General features: G+C 32.4%; 1 protein-coding gene across 1 annotated transcript; it reads right to left on the bottom strand.

The window, feature by feature from the left end:
- Positions 1-2024: 2024 nt before the first annotated feature.
- LOC134251543 (uncharacterized) lies at positions 2025-23186 on the bottom strand. The gene is made up of 5 exons (XM_062733950.1): positions 22081-23186; positions 17109-17597; positions 12150-12325; positions 7138-7392; positions 2025-3013 (listed from the first exon to the last, which is right to left on the bottom strand). Exons 1-5 carry the CDS (start codon positions 22550-22552, stop codon positions 2774-2776), a joined length of 1632 nt encoding a protein of 543 aa, XP_062589934.1. The 5' UTR covers positions 22553-23186; the 3' UTR covers positions 2025-2773.
- Between the last annotated feature and the right edge of the window lie 778 nt (positions 23187-23964).

Genomic DNA, 23964 nt, shown 5'->3' with positions numbered 1-23964 from the left:
TTTTAAAACCAGGTACGGTACGTTATTGAAAAACAAGTTGCTGAAACAAGAATACCAGCAGTCTCGTTCAAATTCATCATCTCGTAAAGTCATAAGTTCTATGGTCGATACAATTTATCATTAAGTCAAATGATGACTGGCATTTTTCATATTTATTGTTGGGCCATTATTTACACACTGAATTGTCGACGAATTTTCACTGTTACTTCCCAGTCATGACAAGAAGCACACGTCGAGTGTGACCGGTCGGCAAGGGATGCTCACTCCTCCATGGCACCTGATCTTACCTCTGATATTTTAGAGGCCCGTGTTTGCACTGCTTAATTTTTTTGTATCGTTTAATGGACATTGAGCTTGAATACTGTTCGTTATTTTCATATATTTCATCAAAAAATAAGAAAAAAAACTTCATTAATTTATTTCATTTTTTAGTTTTGAAAATCAGGAGTAAAGTAATGAAAATGCTCACTAAAATGATACTAAAATCATCAAGTAAACCAAAAAACCCTATTTCTTCAAAGAACAACATAAAAGTTTATGAAATTTTAATGGAAAGACCATCAAATATCAATTATTAATATTTTCAAGATATCCAAAATCAAATCCAACGTGAATTCATTGTTTCTATGGCAAGATTAAAGAAAATTCAATTTCCTCAAAGAATCATCAAATATCAATTATTTATCTTTTCAAGATATCCAAACTCAAATCCAATGTAAATTCATTGTTTCTATGGCAAGATTAAAGAAAATCCAATTTCCTCAAAGAATAAATTTCTGTATACTTATCTACTTCTTACAAGACCTTCCTTACTTCGAAGAACTTCGATTCATATTCAGATGCAGAAAATGCTTTAAATGGAAAATGTTGCATGAAAATATTACATCTACTAGTTATTTTCATATTTTGAGTTTTTAAAAAATTAGATATTGAAAAAAGATAAAAAATAAAAATTCATAAACCTAGGAGTTATGTTCCTTGTTGCAGGGCAGATACAGTGGATGATATGTTTTTATATACTAGTTTGTTTCTTTTGCCCAAATAAGCAAACGTTTTGAATTTTCGTTTGCAATTTCCTTGAAGAAACAAATTCATTTTATTGGCCGTTACAATGACATTGTCAGCAAATACTATCTATCATTCAGTAAAATGTTGACTGACTTTTAGTATTCTTATTGTTTAGCAATTATATATACACACGGAATTGTGGATGGAATTTTCCGATTTTTTCCGATAATGACATAAGCAGAAGGCGTATGTGACCAGTTGGCAGGGGACGATCACTCCTTCATAGCTTCTGTTCCCACGTCGAGTGTTTTAGAGGTCCATGCTTGCCCTGCTACTATTTTGTAATATTAAAATGGACTTTTGAGACTTAAAAAAAACTTTTCGTTTTTTCCAAATGTGGACTTTGAATACGAAGATTAATTTAACTTTTTGATTGTTTGTTTGCTTGTTATTTATCTTTGTTAATGATGTGTTTCTAATTTTGAAAATATCAAATATTGTTAATAGGTATTTTATGAAATGTTTAAATCAAATCCGTTATTCCTACAAAAGAATCTGTGCAGTTAACTATAGGACATGAGTTTGATGATCAGGGTGAATTTGGGAGGAAAACTAGTCATTTCTAACGTCCTGGAAATACTCACTTTAGAACATCTTAAAAAATATTTCGTTACCCTCCCCGACCGACAAGCTTAAAATGATCCGACTCAAGGTGTTTTAACCTCCAGGAAGCAATAATTCTTATGCCTTCCGGAAAACTGATTGAAAAATATAAGCATTGGAATTGATATTTTTTGAGAAAAAAAACAAACAAATTCTCATCTTCTTGCTGACCCCCATTATTCATAATGAATTGGAAGAGGACACGCAAATATTATTTAAAAGTTGGCACCTTATCTACACGACTTTAACCCATAATATTAGAGGCAAGAACCCCAAAAACTACTAGTTATTTAAAGAACATAGCAACGCAATAAATACGGACACCTTCAAAGATGCAAGGACAAAGACACATCAAAATTTATCATCCAATAATTTAATAAATAATAAGCATTTAATACATACTTTCTTTGGTAAACCAGTGCAATAATTCCAAATATTGAATAAAATATTTTCAGAAAATTGTTTTGGGGTAAACGTTCATACTATATTGAAGGGTTTTGAACAACTTTGTAGATGTACATATGCTTACATGTATTTGTCTTAGCAACTTAAATATCTATTGTTAAACATTTTAAAATTATGATAAAAACATTATTTCTCCATAAATGTCAGGAGAAAAAAAAAATTCAAAAGGGAATGACAATTGTCAATCTCTTTTTAAAAAGTTATAATCACAAAATATTTTTGAATGAAGAATCACATTTGATAACGTACACAATGCACAATGTTTCAAGAGTAGTCTTTGTCAATCGGCAGTATTTTTTTCAGAAAAGGTACATCGTTACTGCATGATTGACAAGGCTTATAAAACACTTGTGTACTTTTACGACGAAAAATCTCTCTCACAAATTACAGAGAGATCAAATGTAACAAGAAAATCACTTATCACAATGTTTTGTACATCAAATATTTATATAAAAAAATCTTATGTACAATAATTAATTAACATGAATCCAGTTCATGTTAAAAGTCTTGATTTTTTCTCTTGCGAAGCAGCCTTCCAATATTCGCCAACATGAAAAAGTCATTGTATAACAAACAATATATAAATTAGATTCATTTTTCTTTTATACTGGAACATTATAACGTATGATTCGAAACATCACGCCCAAGGCTCATTTGCATAATCTCGTCCAAATTCCGTCTCCTCGGATGACGAGAGCAGTTTCTTAATCCACAGTGCCGTGGGCAGAGCCTGGCAGCCCAGGTAGTCTTGTTTGAGCTCTTTGGCCGTGAAAGGAGGATAGACGTTACAGGGGGCCCCGAAAATCGTGGTACGAACCTCGCCTCTCTCTCCCTCCTTTACTTCAGGTGTGGAATGTTTTATAGCATTTTTGCTATGCTATCAAAAAAAAAAAAAAGAGAGTTAACATTTTAAATAATTGTAAGATCACTTGTTTCAAATTAAATGCACATCTTTTTCGGATTCAAAAGCATTTCATGCAATATGAATGTTTTAATTTAACATTCATTATTTACATGGGTAAACGATTTTGCGAGTATGATTTAGATCCTTATTTGCAAATATATTGACTTTATTTACCCACAACAGTTATCTGTCATTATGAAAATGTTCAACCTTTATATATACATTAACAATTTAAAAGTTTTCCCTTTCCCAATTTACTAATAAAAAATATGCCACACTAAAATTTTACCCTTTTTCAAAATACCAATTTATTAAAAAAAAACCAAACATTTATTTTACGTATATCTATATAAAAAACTTTTTTAAACAAAAAAAAAAAAATGGATTGAAATGTCTAGATGTTTATTATCTCTATTTTTCTTGCGCACAGTTGAATTCAAAACTAATGTTTGTTTTGATCCTTAGTAAGTGCGTGGGGGTAACAATAACTAGTCCAGTAGTCACAACAGGGGGCTGGTTAACTCGTACCTAAAATACCTCCCCTGAAAGAAATATTTCAGATATTTTATCTATTCTGTTCTACATTCTCTTGTTCCAAGTGCGTATTTAAGACTGAAGCCGCCAATATCACTTGGAAGTTTAGTTTTAACTTGTTCAGATTAACACAAACCCAAAAAAGAAGTATATATCTTGCGAGTCAGAATGCTTGAAATATGAATAAATCAAAAAGTATAACCAAGCTTAAAACTCTATTCCTTGAAATCAAACAGAATGGGAGCAGAGTAAAAGTTTAACGGACCTCTTAAAACACCAGAGGTGGGATCAGGTGCCAGGAAGGAGTAGGCATTCCTTAATGACTGGTCAACAAACGGAATTATCCGTAGACAGTTACGTATGGAAAAAATGACCGTGTAAAATTGATAAAAACGTTGATAAAACAATGAATTTGCTGACAATGTTACTGTATCAACCATCAAATATTAATGTTAAAAGTCTGTTTACTGTTCACATCCTTTTTCTATCAATATAAATAAATTCTTGATAGCTTGCCTCGTTCTAGAATCAGAATTGTTATATAGAACGTAGAACATGCCTTTGCGTATCAAATCAATCAGAAGACATAACTTGTATGCAGGTGATACAATATATATCGCTATATCGGAGATGGAGATGGAAAAGTTTGTCATCATTGATCATAAAGTTTTACTAAAAGATTACCATTAAGTAAACGTCTTTTTCCAGTAAAGTATTTAAATACGAGACAGATGTGTGTGGTGTCTTTCATTTCGTGTTTAAATGTATAAATCGAATCAAGGTCGAAGTGAAAATGAAAAATAGGGAATGAAAATTTCAATAAATTTAACTTTTTTTTGAAAGATAATTTACAATACCATACATTCTCGATATATTCATAAGGATGATTTCCGCAAAAACACAAACCTTAATCAATATAAATACTCGATCCTGTAACACATTTTTTTAAAATCTGCATTTCAATCTTTGCCAATCCTTTACTTTTGCAAGTAAAATATAAGTGCAAGAAATAAGCTAAATGATTGAATTTCTTATATTGCAATTTAAACTGTCTGTCTCTCATCAATATTTAAACAACAAGTATACAAATCGAACACATTTAATCTATCTGGATCAACAATTTTACAAGACCTCCTACGATTTGTAATCACTTGTGGTGCCCTCTAACCTCTGTATTCTATCCATGTGTTCTTTTCAGTCTTTCTTTATCAGATTAAACAATAAGCAGATGTCGATTTCAGAGCTCTTTGGTTTTTTTGTTTAAATATCCAGGCCCCGGATGTTTCCTATCTAATCAGAAATACATATCAATCTGGTAACGTACTTTTTTTTGGATTTACGAACGCGTGCATTTTTTTTTTACATCGAATGCTCGCTAAACTTAAGATTCATTAACCCCATTTATCATAATGACGAAAACTCTAAAAATACCAGATGGATGTGATTTTTTTTAAAAATTAGTTTAATTTTTTTTTAGATACAAATTAAAGTACATGTACATAGAAATTGAAAAAAAGGAAACAATATTTGAAGTAAATACTTTTATTACAGAAAAAAAAAATCATTGAAGCAAATTATTTTGTGTAAGTCAAATTAAAAAGAAAATTAAAAAAAGACAATTTCCTCAAACATGTACGAGGTCGATATATTTAAAAAAAAAAAAAGAACTTTTTATAAAGTTTATGTGGGTTGAATGAAACACAGAATGTACAGTACTATGGAATATATTTACAGTCCAATCGGAGAGGTCTGAATGAAACCGATCATACGAAGTATGAATGGAATTCCAGCACGTCAAAATATCTTTACAGATTATTATTGTAGCCACGAAATAGATTGTTATCAATGAAATACCGGAAAATCACGTTCCACGAGGGTCGGTGGGTTCTCTACAGTTTGAATTATGTTTACCCATCAATCACACGGTGCGTGCTAACTAGTAAAACGTCTGAGCTTTTCAGAGGGTCTGATTAACTTTTTATTTGAAAAATATTTCGAGTCCTTTCAATGGTATTATATTGCGCGCTCCTTCAAGCATTATCCTTTAATTTGATTAAATTTTGTAAAACCTGATAAAAAATGTGATCGAATTTTATTTCAGTTTATTTAAATTTTACATACAGTTAGCGTGAATGGGTATAATTATCTATTTTCTATTAAACTAAATTAGAAAATATTCGTTCTTTGTACTTAACCTCAATACCAGAGAAGAAAATAATATATTTGTATATCGAAATTTAACCTCGCTCTTTGCTTTGCTTCTACACAAATTTCATCATTAAAGAGACTCGGCCTATACCTTTGCGGTTTGTGCCTAACAGTACCAGTTCCTTATACATGTAACCCTTAATTTTCTTTCACCAGAGGTCTGCACGCTATGTTGCTGGTTTGCATGCAGCTATTTTCGTTCGTTTTACGTCAGTATATATATTTTTTGTGTTATTTAGCTTTCAGCAGATATCAGATGCTTTTATTCGTGATAAGAATGTTTTATATAATTACTTTAATTTATTTATTTTTTTTTTACTAAATACAGTGCTTTTCTGATGTCATACGTATGTTGCAAAATAAAGTGCAAGGATAAATTGCGTACTTATATTCTAATATGATAAGTTGATTGTTTTATGGAATATAGGATTGTGTCTTCATTCCGAAAATTATTACATATGTTATGCTTAAATAACAAAAGATGGCGGATTAACAATTTAGATATATTTTGTAAATATACAATTTGACTAGGAATGCAGAATTTAAATTCGTCTATAGAATGTGTAATTATGAACAATGACCAGCTATTTTCTTAATTATAAAAAAGGTATACATTCGAATGAAATTCTTTTGTAGTTATTACGTATTTAAAAAGTAATGTCCTGATTCCTGCTTTTTGTTGTTTTTTTGTACCCTTTTCATTCTTTTTCTCCTTTTTGTCATTTTTAAAAAAAGTATCCTTCACAATTTTTTTTCTCTTACGACAATTGCTATTTTTATTTCAAATAGTTAAATTATTTTTAATGAACTCATCAAGAAGATAAATTTATATTTTACTTCCAGATTAATGTATCAGTTTATTCGATACGCAAGAGCATCCCCACTTACTAATTCTTTCTTTTACAAGACAAGTTGATAAACAGTTGATGAAATAGGAATATCGACAGTCTCGTTTAAATTAAGTCATCATTTCGCAAGTTCTATAGTCGATACAATGGCCTTGTCAGCAAAAACAAGTTTTTAAGACAAATGCTGATTGACATTTTTCATTGTTTGGCCATTATTTTCACCCTGAACTGTCGACAGATTTTTTTTCCTTTTTTCCCCCGAACATGACAAGGAGCACAGGGCGGGTTTGACAGGTCGGCAGGGGATATTCAATCCACTGTCGCACTTGATCCCACTTCTGATGTTTTAGAGGTCAGTGTCTGTTCTGTTTCATTTTTTATTGTTTGAATGCCTCTGGACTTCTGACTATGAATACTGTTCGTTATCTCCGTATTTTATCTGATCGAACCCAGGACCTCAGCTCTCTATAGCTATATACTTAGTATTCAGATGGATATATTGTATACCTCGTGTATGGTCCACGTGCATTGGTGCGTGTGATTGGATCTAGTCCACTGACGTGAATATTCATCATCATATGCATATTCATTATTGTCGCCACTGGCAAAAACGATGACGTTCCGATGACGTTTGGAGTTCTTAAAGGCGTCGGCGATGTCTCCGGAAAAGCTCTGGTCCACGATTAGATGGACGTAGTTAGCAGCACATAAAGCCAGGTCCTCCTTCAGCTCTCTAATGGTGTATTCCTCAGACTTGTCTGCCTGCAGATTAATAAAAGTATAACATTTATATCAAGCCTATATATAAGCTTGTTTCTTTAAAGATTTTAAGTATGCATTACATTGATATAAGATTTAATATGAAAAAAATTATAAATAAAAAAAAATTAATGAACAATCACAATTAATACCCAGGCAAAGAAACAACTAAGCATAAATTCATCCATAGCACCTAATCCCACCTCTGTTATTTTTTTTCAATAGACTTCTGACCTCACCTCCATATTTCGTGGAGACTTTCATCTCATTTCATTTTTGACAAAAAATGTTGATATAAACATGTGTATAAAAGAGAGGCTGCTTTGAGCTGTCAATCATAATTCCAAACTCTAATCGGAAAAATTCCAACGTCATGAATATTTTCGTGAAATCATAATTGCTGAAATTCGGTGGACATTTTTTTCACCCTACATATTGACTTCATTAAACAATGCTAAACCTTTTCTGTCCACTTTGAATGTAAACAAAAATCTTGAAGACAATTAAAGTTTAAAACTTCAAAGAGATAAAGATATTGAATTATTAACCTTGTTAGATAGGTTTAATAATTTAATAAAATTCTCGGCGCCTTAAGATTGACATTTAAGGTATTAACAAGAGGTTAGCGAGACAGCCCCAAAATGATTGACTGGTTCAGAACGGACTTCATATTTAATAAAACACAGTGCTCATATATACATACAAACATACATATGTTGATCACGTTTTGTGAAGTCATGTGCCAAATGATGTTGATTCTTTGAAAAAATTATGTACATTTATTTCTAAAATTAATAGTATTGTTTGTTCTCCATAGTTAATTAGTTATCACCTTCTGCTTGACCCACTGTATTATATGAATATAATGTTTAAATATGTTTCTGTACCTCATGTACCATTTACATGGTTTTGAGTGAATAAATTGAATTGAATTGAATCGTTTTTTTTCTCTTCTTGATTATTTTATATTTCACTGTATTCATTTAGATTTTATGTTTGAATTTTCATAATTTTTCTGAATTAAACAAATCAACTTGCTAACTATACCCCATCACTTTAATGAAACACTTTCACAAATAAGAAATTTAGATATTGAAGACAACCAGATTTGTTATCTCGTACAGTCTAATTTTTGAAATGTACTTGCTTTTTTACTTTTAATTTACAATAGAGAGGCTTAAAATAAATATCGATAAAATAATTTTTTCCTTTGAAATTTTTTGTATATGTTCCTACTTTTTATGTCTTAAAAAGTTACCGCTAATTAAGTTCATAATTCAAAATAGGATGGTGGAGAAAATCAATCAATTAATCAATGATTGATTGATTGAAATAGGATGGTGGAGAAAAGAACTTCCAGAAGGGTTTAATTATTATTTAAATTAGCGGAACCCCAGTTCAACGCTGTCTGTCCTCCTTAATACATTACTTTCTCTGTTATTTTTCTGTTTCCCCTTCCTTTTTATTTTGTAACATTTTGTAACATATTCTTATTGTATATATTATATATATTTTATTTTGCACCTCTGACCTGTTTGTTTGAAATGTATAATGTTTTATTGTACCCCATGTACCAACATTTTGGTTTGGGAGAATAAACTAAGCATGAACTTGATATATATGAAAACATTTTATACATGTAGTATACACATCATTAATTCAAAACATATATAGCTTTAACAAATGAATTGATTCAATTGAAGATGATTAGTAATTTTCCAAAAGCTTCTATAGGAACCAGGAATGTTGATAATATTGATCCTGATTTCAGAACAATTCTTCATTTATAAACATTCCCTAGATATATTAAACCGATAAGTCAAGTACACGACATTAAAATATTAAAGAGAAAAAAAAGTTCAATTTAGCTATTTTTTGAGGTTTTGCAGACCCTATAAATCTTCGCTTCAGTTAATGATCCCCTAATAATCCGTAAAGGACTATTATTAACGGGTTAAATAGACCACCCCCGTGATATACATGTAACCGTGATAGTTGTGGTCCGTAAATTGAAGTAGAAAATGATTTGTGGCTTTTGTGAAGGAAGATTTTCGTAGTTTGGCTATTTAATGATAGGATTGAGTGTAGTTTTATCGGTAAAATGTATCAGGAATTTATCACCTGTTATCGCGGGGTTTTGATTTTCATTTGTATCTTTACGAGCAATCTGAAATAATAAATACCCTCGCGTGAGATATCCGCATATAAGTATTTTTTTTTTAAATTAAACTATGCATGTATACAGTGTATAACGTATCATTATTTCTGTAGGGAATATTACAATAGATCATGTAAAATATTAAGATTAGAACAAAACCTACTGACACTTTTTTTGAACAGTTTTCTTCAGCCTGAATTCCAAAAGTGCCATCATTTAACATTTATTATACTTTTGGCACAATCTAATGAAGATCAGATGTTTGATCCGCTCGCATACTACACTAACATTATGATTTTAATTTGATTGACTTTTGGCACTAAGCTCGTTCTATTCAAATGATGCACACACATGATGGACAAGTTACACAACAATTTCATGAAGAAGACATTTAAAAAAAAAAATCACATACTTGATTCCAAACGGTTGTTATGCATTGTTTTATGCTTACGAATATACGTACATATATGTGTATGATCGACAGATACGACGATTCGATCAATTTCCTAAATACCTGAAATTTGCAATCAGTTGGTCATGATTTTTTTTTCTGTGCTAGAATTTCTCCTCTCTAGATATTGATAAAAGATCAAACAATTTTTTAAATGACATAATAATATTAAGAAGTAATGCTACTTTCGGCAATATTGAATTTTTTCGAGAGAAACTTCAAAGTACATTTCCACTCTTGGGGGAGCTTCTGGTCTCTAATTGTTACATAATACAAATTTCAAATGAAGATAACCTCGTCAATTCAGATCTGAAAGGTCAGTAATATTAAAGACTTTGACGACTTCGCGATCTGATTAAGGGCTTTATGGTTACTTATAGATTTCCTTTTGAAATGATAGGTTGGTATATGAAATATCTGACGTATGTAGTCATAAGATTCTTTTAACGTAACCCTACAAATCAAAATATCAGATTTTTGTTCCCTTTTCATTGATTTCAAGGGATAAAAAACTGTCAAATTACCCCAAGTAAATATGGATATTTATAAAAGAAACATAAAAAACACACAAAGACATAAGCGAATTGCTCAACGTAAAACAAGTTTGCAGAACATTAAACTTATTGTATAAAAGTCTAATACATGTAGATATAATACATACATGTAGACATAATACATACATGTAAATATACACATAAATACTCTGAAATTGATTTTAAAATGATGGTAAAGTTTCTCAATGACCAATTTATGTACATGTATAGTCTCCGGGGACTAATTCTTTCAGCAAACTGTTGGAATTCAAATGGGCACTAATTGTGCTCTTTTATTAGCCGACCTGTTTTATATTCCTATGAAGCAGATCTGAATTCATTCAAGAACTTATACATGAAAAGGAGAAAACGCTTGCAATATCTATTTCATAATTGGATGATTCGCTAGCTAAGTCCAACTTACAACTAAAATTGTAAAACAAACATGGTGACTAAGCTTATCAGATTTCATAGTCTACTTTTTTCTATTCATGTAATAATATCGTGCTATCACCTGCATATGAAGGTGATATCTCCCAACGTATTTGCTACTCAAGCGCACGCTCTGAGTATGATCAACTTTTAAACCCGGGCAGGTTACTCACACAAAAGTTGATGTTACAGGGATTTCAACAATCTCATTTAAAGTCATCATTTCTATCGTCGTTATATTAACCTTATTAACAAATATAACCAATCAGCCGTATTTTATCTGACTTGTTTCGTACCAATTGGTAGGCCTTTGCTTTGGTACTAAATTTCACGATGGAAATTTTCGTTTACTTGATACCAAGGGCTCGTGGCATGAGTGACCGCTCAATAAGGGATGCTTACTGACTTGGGCTGACGCAATCACCCCATTGGCGGATCCAGAGGGGGGGGGTTCCGGGGGTTGGAACCCCCCCTTTATTTTTTGCCAAGTTGAGAGAGAGAGAGGGGGGGGGGTAAACATTTCCAGAGAATAAATATTTATAGGTCTTACTTATGTATTGAATAGATATATTCTCATACATTTAGTTTCCTCCATTCACCTTCACCATTACTTTTTTTAATGAAAGAATGGTAGTAAACATTTTACTTATTTTTATATATCTTATAAATATGTAACATGCGAAATTTGATTTGATATTAGATTCCAGCGATTTTTAGCTGCATGTCTTGGCTATCTAATGTACCGGGGTTTTTTTATCATATTTTCGAAGGAACTAACATGTAACTCTTTATTTATAACCTCAACCGCATCCCACCCCGAAAAAGTTTTTTCAAATTCTGGAAGAAAATTCTTTGTAATCTAAGGAAATGCTGCAAATCCATTCATTTTATAGGCTTCAGTAGTTTTTGAAATGTGTTTCTTATTTTATTCGGACTGGGGGTACCTTTTCAAAGGAAAATGGGACTTAAAACATAGATATTATTTATCACAACCTTGGATTTCCATACGTGTGTGTGAATCTCTGCTTGAGAGTTTGGAAGGGGGGTTAAAAGGGCACAACCCTGGAACCCCTCCTTTCAAAAATGGCTGGATCCGCCCCTGCACCCCCACCCCCAAAATACATATAGTGAATATTAAACATGAAAGTGCATTTAAATATTAAGTTATTGAAAACTTATCACTTACAAGTCCATTATTATCGACGTCCCAGAGAAGACTTGTTCCGTCGTTCTTGGCTGGACTGTTCAGATATACAACCAAGGAATTCACACAATGCGGGACTCGACAGAGCTTCTGAAGGTGGTACCGGAAGGCATACTTCATGGCAGCTGGATGTACCTGGTGCGCATGCTCACCGGGAACTAAGGGAAAAAAGGAAATGTGTTAATTTCTATGACTTTGTAAAAAAAAAAAAAACCCATGGCTACCGACCTCCTGACCTTCAATTTGACCTTTGAAATACTTTCAACACACAGTTCATAATGTCTACATAAATGTACAGCATAATTATAATTAATAGGTAAGTCTGCAAGTGCACCGTTTGCCATAGGATAATAGGAAAATAGGCTAAGGGGATATAAAACTTAGATGAGCTCACTTTTTATCTCAGTCTCACTTTTACCAATAATTAATAGTGGAAAAGTTAGATTGGGATCAAAAGTGAGCTTGTCTAAGTTTCATGGCCCTGGGGCCTGAAGTCACTCTCGAGAATGTAGCTCTACTCGTTTGTATTTATAACTCTGGAAGAGAAAATTAGCAGTTTGACTTGGAATTTGCAACAGCAAATAAATAAAACTATGACCCTTGATTTTGTCTCTTTTCACGGAAAGATTGCTATCAGATTTAAACTGTAGTAAGAGTAGACTTGTAAAAGAATTTTACAGAAAATTCTATATTTAGTTACCATGGCAGCACAGTTCATCAAAATCAATATCATATAGAATTATGGTAGCTTAGTGTAGTCTACTTGTATGAATAGTTATATCGAAATCAGACGAAAAACTGTAGGAGGAGTAGCATTTTGAAAAAAATGTTTACAGATAGACAGATGGATGACGGACACTTATCATCGCAAAAGTTCCTCAGGTCTCTGACCAATGTAGCTAAAAATGTCAGCATTACAGTCAACTTGTCATTACACTTTGACTTCCTTTTGAAAATACACTATACATTTAATTCTTTTCATACATGTTTGTCTTCTTAATTTTTCCGAAATTTGTCTACTTCATCCCACCTAAAAATGAACTCTCCTTGGAAAAAAGAAATTGACGCTCATTTTTCGAAAACTCTTTAGTTACTAGATTTTATTTCTTAGCAAGTTACACTGACTAAATTCATCGTGTAAGACATTTCATGAGTGAAGAGATATCTAGGGTTTTAGTGATAGATTTTAAATTCCGTGAACTTATTAACACTGTTATATAACCTCGATATCTCCACAATATCAGCTCGAATTTCCTTTGCCTCTTTATTCAACGTTCAACAAATTTCGCGGACACCTTTTGCACTAAAAACGCCCAGGTTAATTAGAAATGTACATGGAATCAGATTTTGGAGACTGGGATTTGGATTTAAGAGTTTGAAGAGATAGCGAAATGCAACACGTTATTGTGGAAATCATATCACTGCACTTTGTTATCTAAATTAAATTTGAACAAAGAACATTTTTCGGCGATGATTTTATGTGCGTTTCCTTCCAACGTTTCTCTCATTAATAATAGTACAAATAGTATACCTGATAGAGAACAATTTACATATAGTGCATATAAACTTGATATAGTAAGCAGCCGTTACATACGACATATATTGACCATTTTAATTTACCATTGATTAAAAATCTTTTATTTGTTTTTTAATCTATTTATTGCTGTTGTTTGTTTGTTTATACATTATTTTTATGCAACTTAAAGTCTTAAAATCTTATAATTTCCTTCTTTTTGTTTAAGTTTTGCTAAATTGCTTGATTTTAAGACCAGTCTTTTCTTTAATACAATGACCTTTGAAACTTTAAAGATAAATTGCTTCCGGTTTCTTCCCAACGTACAAAAATGATAATTATGTTATAACCTTTGTAAAGAAAACCTTGAATTTAATCCACCAGCTACGTATAAAAAAAAATGAGATGAACATCTTTGTCTGGAATTGTGGTCGTTGTATATATTTGTACTTCAGAGTCATCGAGTCATCAACGAATATTAACTTCATCAAATATAGCTTTGAACTTTTTGCATATTTAGGAGTTATATATGTAAACGAAATGATGTCCCCACGAACCAGTAAAATTTTGATAATCCACGAACATCGAACATTGGCCCGATAAATTAAGACAATTCCAAAGTCAGGTACGTAAGCACTTTCTTGGGGTTCCCGATCTTTTATGCAAAAGGACTTCATCGGTCAAAGTCAGTAGTGCTCAAGATTAAAAAAAAACAACTATTACAAATGTTCTTATGATAACAAATGGAGATCTTCATTTAATTTGATGTAGTGAACACGATTATATAATTATAACATACAATATACGGAGTATTAAAATAAAAGCAGTTCAGGTTTATAACAAAATATTTCCAGATGTGATTTCTCTGATGTAATATTTCATAAGCAGAACAACTGATTTACTTCCCTGATTTGATTTGAAAATGCAATATACAGACAAAAGATGGCTAGGACACTGCATTATATAATTATAAAGTTTGTTTACAATAATAATAATATACATGCCTCTCCCTAGTATTAAAAAAGATATATCAAAGGATGCACTATTGTCAATTGACCTTGAGTGAGATACATTAGTCAGGCAATGAAAACTGAAATTCAGTAACTTTATGAAATAATAATATCCGGTATGCTATTCGATTACATGTGTACATGCACAAATCAGTACCCTACAGCAACTCACTCGTGAATGAATATACCTGTTACCATGTACTTGCATTCATCAAAACTCATCATACTACGCCTCAGTGCAAAGGTGAAGGTCTAATGAAAAAAAAAATTTCATGGCCTTCGTTTCTGACCAATCCTACAAGCTATCTTAATGATACTCATTCATATCACTTTGCTCAAAACAAGAACTTTCTTTATGATAATTTGAAAGATTTTATAGTACATATATATGTACTTAGATCGCAAACATCCTTTACCAATACTTTACATGTATTGAGGTTGTGAGCGCTACATTAACAACTAGTGCTAATTGTAACGGGAACCGTTACAGATGTTCCCCAAACGCTCCCCAACTCCCTTTCGGTGCCATATTCCCTATAAGCTTCATTAAATAAGACAAACTCTGTGCATTTTTGACTTTAACTACGTTTTCCCAGAAGGATACCAATTATATTCAATTTTTAGCATTGCACCCAAGCGCATGTGAATGCATGTGCGTTATGACCATATTATCTTGTCTACACTATTTATATATTTTAATATACTATATATTAAAGCATTCAGTCCAAAAGTAATAAAAATCACTCATTCAAGAGTATTTTTGAATATACTCGTTTCAAATGCACGCACGTGCGTGCACGTGCATGATGATCATACCTTCTTGTAGAAGTCCCTTACATCTATCTATGTTCTAAATCCCATCCTGTTTGGTTGAAAAACAAGGGAGTTATAGCCATTTAAAGTTTCAGCCAATCAGATTGCAGCACACGTGCATGCGCGTGATTTCATGTTGTTTTTTTTATATCATTTTGTAGGATATCCTAATGCATGACTACATTTTAAATTTCAAAGAATTTCGTCAAAAAACAAAGGAGACATAGCCATTTTAAGTTTCAGCCAATCAGATTGCAGCACACGTGCATGCGCGTGATTTCATAATTTTTTTTTCTATATCAGTTTGTAGGATATCCTAATGCATGACTATATTTTAAATTTCAAAGAATTTCGTCAAAAAACAAAGGAGATATTGCCATTTAAAATTTCAAAATCAGCTTGCAGCACGCGCACATGCGCATGCTTTCAAAAATTCTTATATATCATGCGGTAGATCTTCATAATGTAGGACTATGTTCAAAATTTCAAAGGATTATGACAAGAAACAAGAAAGTTATTGAGACTTAGTTTCAGCCAATCAGAGCGAAGCGCACGTGCATGCGCGTGAGATCTTGCTATTTTGACCATGCCATCTTGTCTATACTACTAATGAATCCTTACATTATGAGTTTCAAAGCATTTTATCAAAAAATAGAAAAGTTCCGACTATATCTATTATATTGGTTGTTTCAAGTGTTGCACGTGCGCGCTCTTGCAAGCACGTGCGCGCAAAATGACCTTGATTCCGCAAATCTGCATAACATGTCTACTTACCCTAAAAAGGTTTTACCTACCTCGGACGAACAGTTTACAAGATCATTCCCGGAAAAAAAGTACCCAGTAATAATAACTAGATGAGATCTCGTTGCGAGCAACGAGAGGTAATCGAGATGAAAAAGTTATTAAAAAAAAATTCGGATATTCGGGGGAGCGAACCCGGGTCGCCCGCGTGACAATCCAACGCGCTACGTATTCAGCCATTGAAAACACCGCTTCAAATATTTAAATGCAAATATCTCGAGATTGCCTTTTTCAATTCTTAAACAAATTACATATTTCTCATTCGCATTACTTTTAAGATAATTAAAATCGTAGAAAAACATTTGAAAACAAAAAAAATATCACTTTTTAATTTCGCTCAGCGACCGGAAACAAGAACTTTGGGCTTACGCACTTTAACCATGCCCTATGCTCTTAATTTCCGGTTCATATTCTCAGCCATTTTATAAAAGTGCGCGACATATATATGTAAACTGGCCATAACTTGGCACCAAAAGCGAATTATCAAATTTCCTCCCAGATGTATCAAATTCATATTGATGCGCTTTTCTGAAAATTTCATTGAAATCCATTGAATGGTTGTGAGAAATCGCGTGCACAAAATTTTGGAAAAAAAATATAATAAGAAACAGTAGAATAACTATAAGGTCTTCCGGAAGACATTGTAATAATAAGAAACAGAGTAAAAACAATATGTTCCCCATGAACTATTACAGTCATGGGGCATTGTATTTTCATGAACTATTACTCCTTCATTCATTCTATATATAAAGTTTTCTGTAAAATAATCAGCTACTTTTTGTGTTCAAGTATTTTTAAACTTACTGTTAAAGTTTGATGCTCCATTGGCGTAAAAGATCTTGATATTTCGCTTTTTGAAGCCATAGTTTCGTAGCATGACGTAGAATTCCGCTAAATTACTTTTGAATCGAACACTACTTGTTTCTCGATTCCAGCCCCCTGACAGCATGACTGCCTGGTCACAGATTTCAAACACTCTGCAACTTGTATGCACTGTTTCATGTGTAGTGGAACATCTCTTTGTGTTGTCCCGTAGGGGGTTACAAATAAGATCTTTTGTCTCATTTTCAGGTCTCAGAACGGGGCACTGTCCAAAACCCTTAATACCCTTCCAACACTTAAGATAGTTGTATTTGGTGTCTTCTGTCTTTGCTTTAGAGGACTTCCGAATGTGAACAACCGGAAGGAAGTTGATCTCACAGCGCCGCGCCCAGTGCTTCCGTTTACTATTTCTTTTAATGGCGTTCTTACATCTCTTTTTCAATGCAAATGTCAAGCAATCCCCTGTAGAATCTGCGCAATAAATCAAACAATAATCAGATTATCGTCCGACAAATATATCTTATCTGGCAATAAATTTTTCATGAGGAACCAAGGCTATAATTTCAAAAGATGAATGAAAAATGTAATATGAATCTACAAAACGAGCTCTTTTATAAATATTTCATATACTATTTTTATCGCATACATTATGGGGAATAAAAGTCATCTTATATACGGATTATCGTCAGATTTCAAACATGTGAAGTGTCCGTATACCTATTAATCTGGCGTCGGTAGGGTACACCGTCGCGAGTTTACGAGAAGTGAAATACTTATTGCAAACCGTATTAGGCTCAAAATTCGAAACCTAAATTTAATGGATTCATGTATATATTTGGTACCTATTTAGTTTGCTTTTAAACAAGGAATAGTTAAAGAGAAGAGGATAAGTTTCTGGTGCTAATTAGGATCTTAGGCAATTTTGAGGTGAAAAAAGTATATATGATCAATTCGAAATCTCTTGTATCATTGTATTACAGCATTCAACAAAAGTTAAGGTAGCATTAATTTTCATGTTACAGGTACGTCTTAATGCGAATACCACGATGCTATCAGACATCAAACGTGCACTTCTTCTAAAAAGAAAGATATAAAGAAAGTAAACGGTATTCTCCTTTCCTCTCTTGATAAGAAATCCCTGATTAGAAAATTATGACACAATCTATCACATTAGGCAATTTTAACGCAATATAAGTCCATATCGATCAATAATCGATACGCTTAAAAACCAATCGCTGAATATAAAAACACGTTAAATCTCTTTCATCTTTCGTTTTACCTTGTTAATTCAAAAGTTCAAAACTGTGTTTAAAAGTAAAGGTTTTTAACAAACCAACTTAGCGGCGGCAAGAAAGGGCTTTCGATAATCCCCTATCGCGCTGTTTGAAACAGCGGGATCTTTTGAAGTATTTGATCGAGGACAAATTGAAGTTTAAGCAAAGTTTCATTACGGAACTAAATTATTCTTATTTAAATAATCAGGTAATTAACAAAGTTGATCCCCTGCCCTTTGATGAGTAGGTTTATCCAATTTACCAGTTGATCTTCGTTGTAAAGCTAAGCCGCGAAGTTAATTCTCTACTCTTTGATAATTCTTTGACGGCCAAAGATAGGATTATCCATACCGATATAAACTTTTCATCGACAAAAAAAAAACTGTCAGAGGCAATATAAATCCAATATCTGAAACATATAGATTGAACTGTGTTTTGGAATGTCTTAGTGTATATCTAAATCCAAATTCGTAATTATTATTTGCGACTTCAGAAAAGGTAAAGATCAAAGAATCTGATACTATAGGTAGTTGACTTGAACTTAAAGCATCACGACCTCTCGTTCTGGAGTGTTTACTTGGGCTCCGGTGTAAAAGAAGAACGATTAATTCATATCATTGTCAATATATACAGTTGTGGGTGTAGATATTTGGGTAGAACAGTTAATCAAGATTTAAATATCTTTTGTGATTATCACCTTTATCATTATAATCTGCTGCTTTAAACCTGACATTCGGGCAAGGCCCTTGGTACCGTACCATGATAAAGCATGACAAAGCTAATATACATGCATATGTTCGTTAATGAAAACTATTGTATCAGAAAATGGAATTGTAAGAAACCACACCAGTATTATGTCAATCCCAGTTTTCGTCATTTTTTTTCAATTACTTCAATATTTTATTGGAGTAAGACCTTCATTAATAAAAATTTACCTAAAATATGAAATTTTTTGAACCAATAATGTACAAAGAAGGAGATGTGCTGTCATACACAGCTACAAAAAGGCAGGGAAATTATATTCTGTTGAATAGTTTTAATGTTAAGACTTTCTCCGAGGTGAAAAATTGTTCTTCTCATTGTTTGTTTTGAACATATTTTATTGACAACATGTCTCATTATATCCACCCAAACAAGATTTGAAACATTAATTTTGATTTGAACTATTTTTCTTGCATTGCATGCATAGAGCAGAACTATAAATACATTATTTATATTTCGCGTGTTTACTGCTAGATGTAGATAAAAATATGCACAAATAATTCTTTGTGTTTTTTGATATGCTGCAACTCGTTTGTATCATTGTTGTTGCATATTGAATCATTTAACACTTTCCTCTGATCTTCAGAATACATGTCATCTACAATCAAACTCCCTATCTCTCTACAAAAAGGCCAGGAATGCAATGTATTTGTCTTCACGCACGCCATACCACCAAGATTTGCTTATAATCAGAATGAAAGTTCGTTACTTCAACACGTGGTTGGGCCTTGTTCACATCGATTAAACTTAAAGAAAAAAAGGAATTCTTTATGAGTTGACTGTTCGTACAGGATGATTATGAATTATAAACATGCCGCGCAGCTATGTAAAGCTAGCAATGACCCTAGGAAATACGCTTAACTTTGCAATGATAACTTTCATTGAATCCGTGTCGTGGGGTCAAGACGTAAATTTAGGGGGGAAGAAAAGAGGTTCAGTCTAATCAAAGTAAGCGAACGTACGTCGTAGTGGGGCATGGTACAAACCGAGTGCAATATAATCATTATCATCATAATTAATGAAACTAATGCTTCTTACCACATAATTGTGCACGGAAGGGTTGCACATTCTGCACTTTATTTTTTATATATCTCTTTATCAAGGGTGCATGCTATAAATGTGAATTTGATATGAACATTTTGAAAGAATAGTTATAAAGATTTCGTAAAAGAATTTTGAAAAAAATGAAAGAAACAAAATAAAAAAAAAATCAAATTAACAACCAAAATATTTATTATGTTGGAAATGATATTTAGCTTAAAAAATACATGCATATCTAAGATTTGTGTAAATTTATATATTATAAAAAGCCCAAAAGATGCGCGGTGTAAAAGGTACAAAATGTAGGTTACAAACTGAATGACTTAAATCTGCTATTTCTTTTCTAAAATATTTATAATCTTTGATCCGCCCCTCCCTATATGTCAGTAGTCGATCCGCTCCTCTATATTATCGGTTTGAGAGGTCAGTGGAATTTCTGATCCGCCCCTCTCTATAATCGGTTTGAGAGGTCAGTAGTACATGTATATATTTGATCCGCTCCTGTCTATAATCGGTTTGAGAGGTCAGTAGTATTTACTCTTGATGTCTAGATAACTGTACATAGTACCCCCTCCCAGAAATACGTTATCCCCATCTCTGTTTCAGGGAGAAGCAGTTATTTATCTGAGGGAGAAGCAGTTATTTATCTGATTGATCTCAACCACTTGTGATTCTCTCTACCTACAGCGGAGTAATCATCGTCTGTTCTGGTGTCTTATGGTCGTAGTTTAAAAAAGAAATCCAAGTTTTAAGTGATGAGAGAGAGAGAGAGAGAGCGTTTGAGTTTTAAAGTACATTAAATTTAAGTCTATATATATTTCCAGTTTGTGGTTATTATTCCATTATTTTAGACTATAAGGGAAAGGTCTAAGCGAGCTTTTTATTTTGTGGTTTGTTTGAATTTTTAATTCAGGGGTTAGACTCGTATTTATAAATTTTCTTTAATTAAAGAATATCCCCGGTTCGAAAGAGAATAATTTGAAAAGTAAGGTGTCTGTTAAATAAGATCATGATGAGGGAATTCTGCGACACACACAGTGTACAACTAAATCAAAAATAAATTAATTTTATTGAAACTCTTTAATATTAATTTATGATTTCAAAAGTAAAACGTTATGATTTATATATTTCTTTAATTTGGTCATACTCAAGATATCAAACATGTTATCAAAATGATAAAATGTGAAGTTTAGGAATTTGACTAACTGGTATTGGAAGGATAAAAAGAACCGATGAAAGTTTTAAAAAATCTTTGATATCAAGAAATCTAACTTGATTTCTTTTATTTTCTTCGCCTTTATGAAACAGTTTAAATTGTTCTCCTTAATTGACATATTGGGGGTCTTTTCTTAAGTGGCGCCCAAACGATTTAAAATTGAATTAATTGCCCGTTGACGAAAACAACACATATATATATTTAGTCATTGAAAAGTTATGAGAAGGTTTACCTTTTCCCTTTAATCAACTTGGACATGAAAAAAACCCGCTTTGATTTCATTTTCTTTAATTTCTGTAAATTGAATTTCCCACACATTTCAAATGAGTATTTCAACAATACATTTAATCACTTAACAATTTTTTTTTATGTATACTAAAGGCTAAACACAAGGGAAAAAGGAATGCGAAAGTTTTATAGAGCGGTTTTTTAACATTTTGCGATGTTACACAAGTTGATTTTAAGTCATTTTAAGTATCAATAACGGAAAACTTAATAAAGAAATTATTGTTCTAACTAGAAAACTGAAAAAAAAGAAAGTTAAATGACATGCAAAACTAGAAAAACAGAAAATTGCAATCTACATCATAAGATAGTTGACAACATTTGAAAATAAATTTACATGTGCTTGAAAATCGATTGTCATGTACAGTGAACTTACCAATGTAGATCCCCTTTTTATGAGCACATTTGAATCTACTTCGGATGTCCACCACAAATACTATAACAAGATGTCCAAAGTTTGCGAGGGGGTACGGGTCGAACACTAGTACCCCCTCGTGTGTATTTCGTCGTGTCAATTTCTCATCGGGCAATAAAACGTCATATTCCCCTCTAGGCGAAAATGGGGCTACATGCACTATATAGGAATTCTTAGGCACGAGTAAGAGACGTTGACATTCTCTCGAAGAAGTAAAAAAAATATCACTACAGTTTAATTTTTTCAAATGCGCGAAAGCGGCCTCAGCCCATAAGGTCTCTCGGGACGTCTCCGTCCCCACCCATTTCCCATCATCTAGGTTCAGCCGTTCGGAACTATTGTCCGTGATGTACGGAACTAATCCAGCAACGTAGAGGAATTTCCATAACGCGATTGACGATGAAAATATTATCGTCTTTCTAATCGAAGGCATTTTATCACTGTTTACAAAGTAAACTTTAAAAGACAGATCCCCACTTTTTTTCACATTGCACTTTTATTTATTCAAAGTTTACAAAGTTCAAGCAAATAGCAAGTTCGAGTTCTTTCATATCTTCGTCAAGGGAAATAAGATATTTTAACAATGTCCTAGTGAAATTCGAGTTTCAGTCCACATTGTGAAAATTCCAAATCCTGGTATGATGAACACATTAAAAATTCAATAGAAATATTTCAGAATTAACGTTTCAAACTCTCATGAAAAGTCCTCTGTAGCTAAAATACCTTTCGGGGTACATCATTTACGAAGCGTTGCTCATTGATAAAAGTATACGTAAAACTGGTGGCTTTAATCACTATATACTACCGGGGTGTTTTAAATCAAATTCACATTGCTCCACTCATATTGCACAGTGTCTAACCTCTACAAATGCGACCTTCTTCGACCTTTTCGGACAATCTCTAGAACCAATGAAAATGAATTATATCTCAGAGATCCCTCCTGATTGGCTAAGATGCTGCTCTCTCTGATTTTCGGGTGCCTTCTGAATGGATCGATGACAGACTTTGCTCTTTGATTTTTTTCATGAAGGATTATAGTGCTTTAATGTAGGGAGTGTGATTTATATATACGTTCTGTGTTTATATATATCAGTGTGCGTTCAGATTAAAGGGAAGGGGATAAAAGGAGATCAGCGGCGCGTTTCTATCACAGGAAGCACTGCCATATAAAACAAAGTGTCGTGCTGTACGGACACGTACATTACCTTTCACTGGCGCGAGGATCCATATTTTATCCCCTCTGAAGCCAAATTAATTAACAGTTCGTACATCTTTCATGGCGGCTTCACCTTCCCAACCTTAAGATTATTTTCCCTTGATGTTATTCAATGCTTAAAACGGTTAAGGAAATTGATTGCTTTTCAAATGTGTTATAAATTAAAATTAAGCGAGTTACTAAAATCATATTATAAATCATTTGAACCATATCTCCGATTGAAAAAAGAAAGGATAAATATAAATTATTGCAAAAATATATATATTTTTCCAGATCAGAAGGGTTTGAACCAAAGTGTACCAAATGCAGTCAGGTTAATTATTACAGGAAGAACAAACTGTATTATAAAAATTGTATTTCATTGTACGAGCAAATTTTAATATTCAACCAAGTATATGTAGTCTTTGTACGTGAAAAGGGGTACCATAATTTTGATATTGCGTACAAGTGATGAAAAATCAAAATTGTATCTTTTATGTCAATTTTCTCAATACATTACAATTTTAAAAATCATATGAAAAGTTTTATGTACTTTTATTTTAAGAAAAATCACCGTGTAAATGTGACGTTGAGTAGGATTTTAAATTTTTTTTTATTGTACATGTTCAAGTATAATTTTTAGAAAGGTT

The sequence above is a fragment of the Saccostrea cucullata genome, unplaced genomic scaffold, assembly GCF_032062105.1.
Source record: "Saccostrea cucullata isolate Sc308-1 unplaced genomic scaffold, CSIRO_AGI_Scuc_v1 ctg1605, whole genome shotgun sequence".
Classification (NCBI taxonomy): domain Eukaryota; kingdom Metazoa; phylum Mollusca; class Bivalvia; order Ostreida; family Ostreidae; genus Saccostrea; species Saccostrea cuccullata.
Note: the sequence above shows the minus strand (reverse complement) of the source record. Positions and strands in the feature narration are given on the sequence as shown.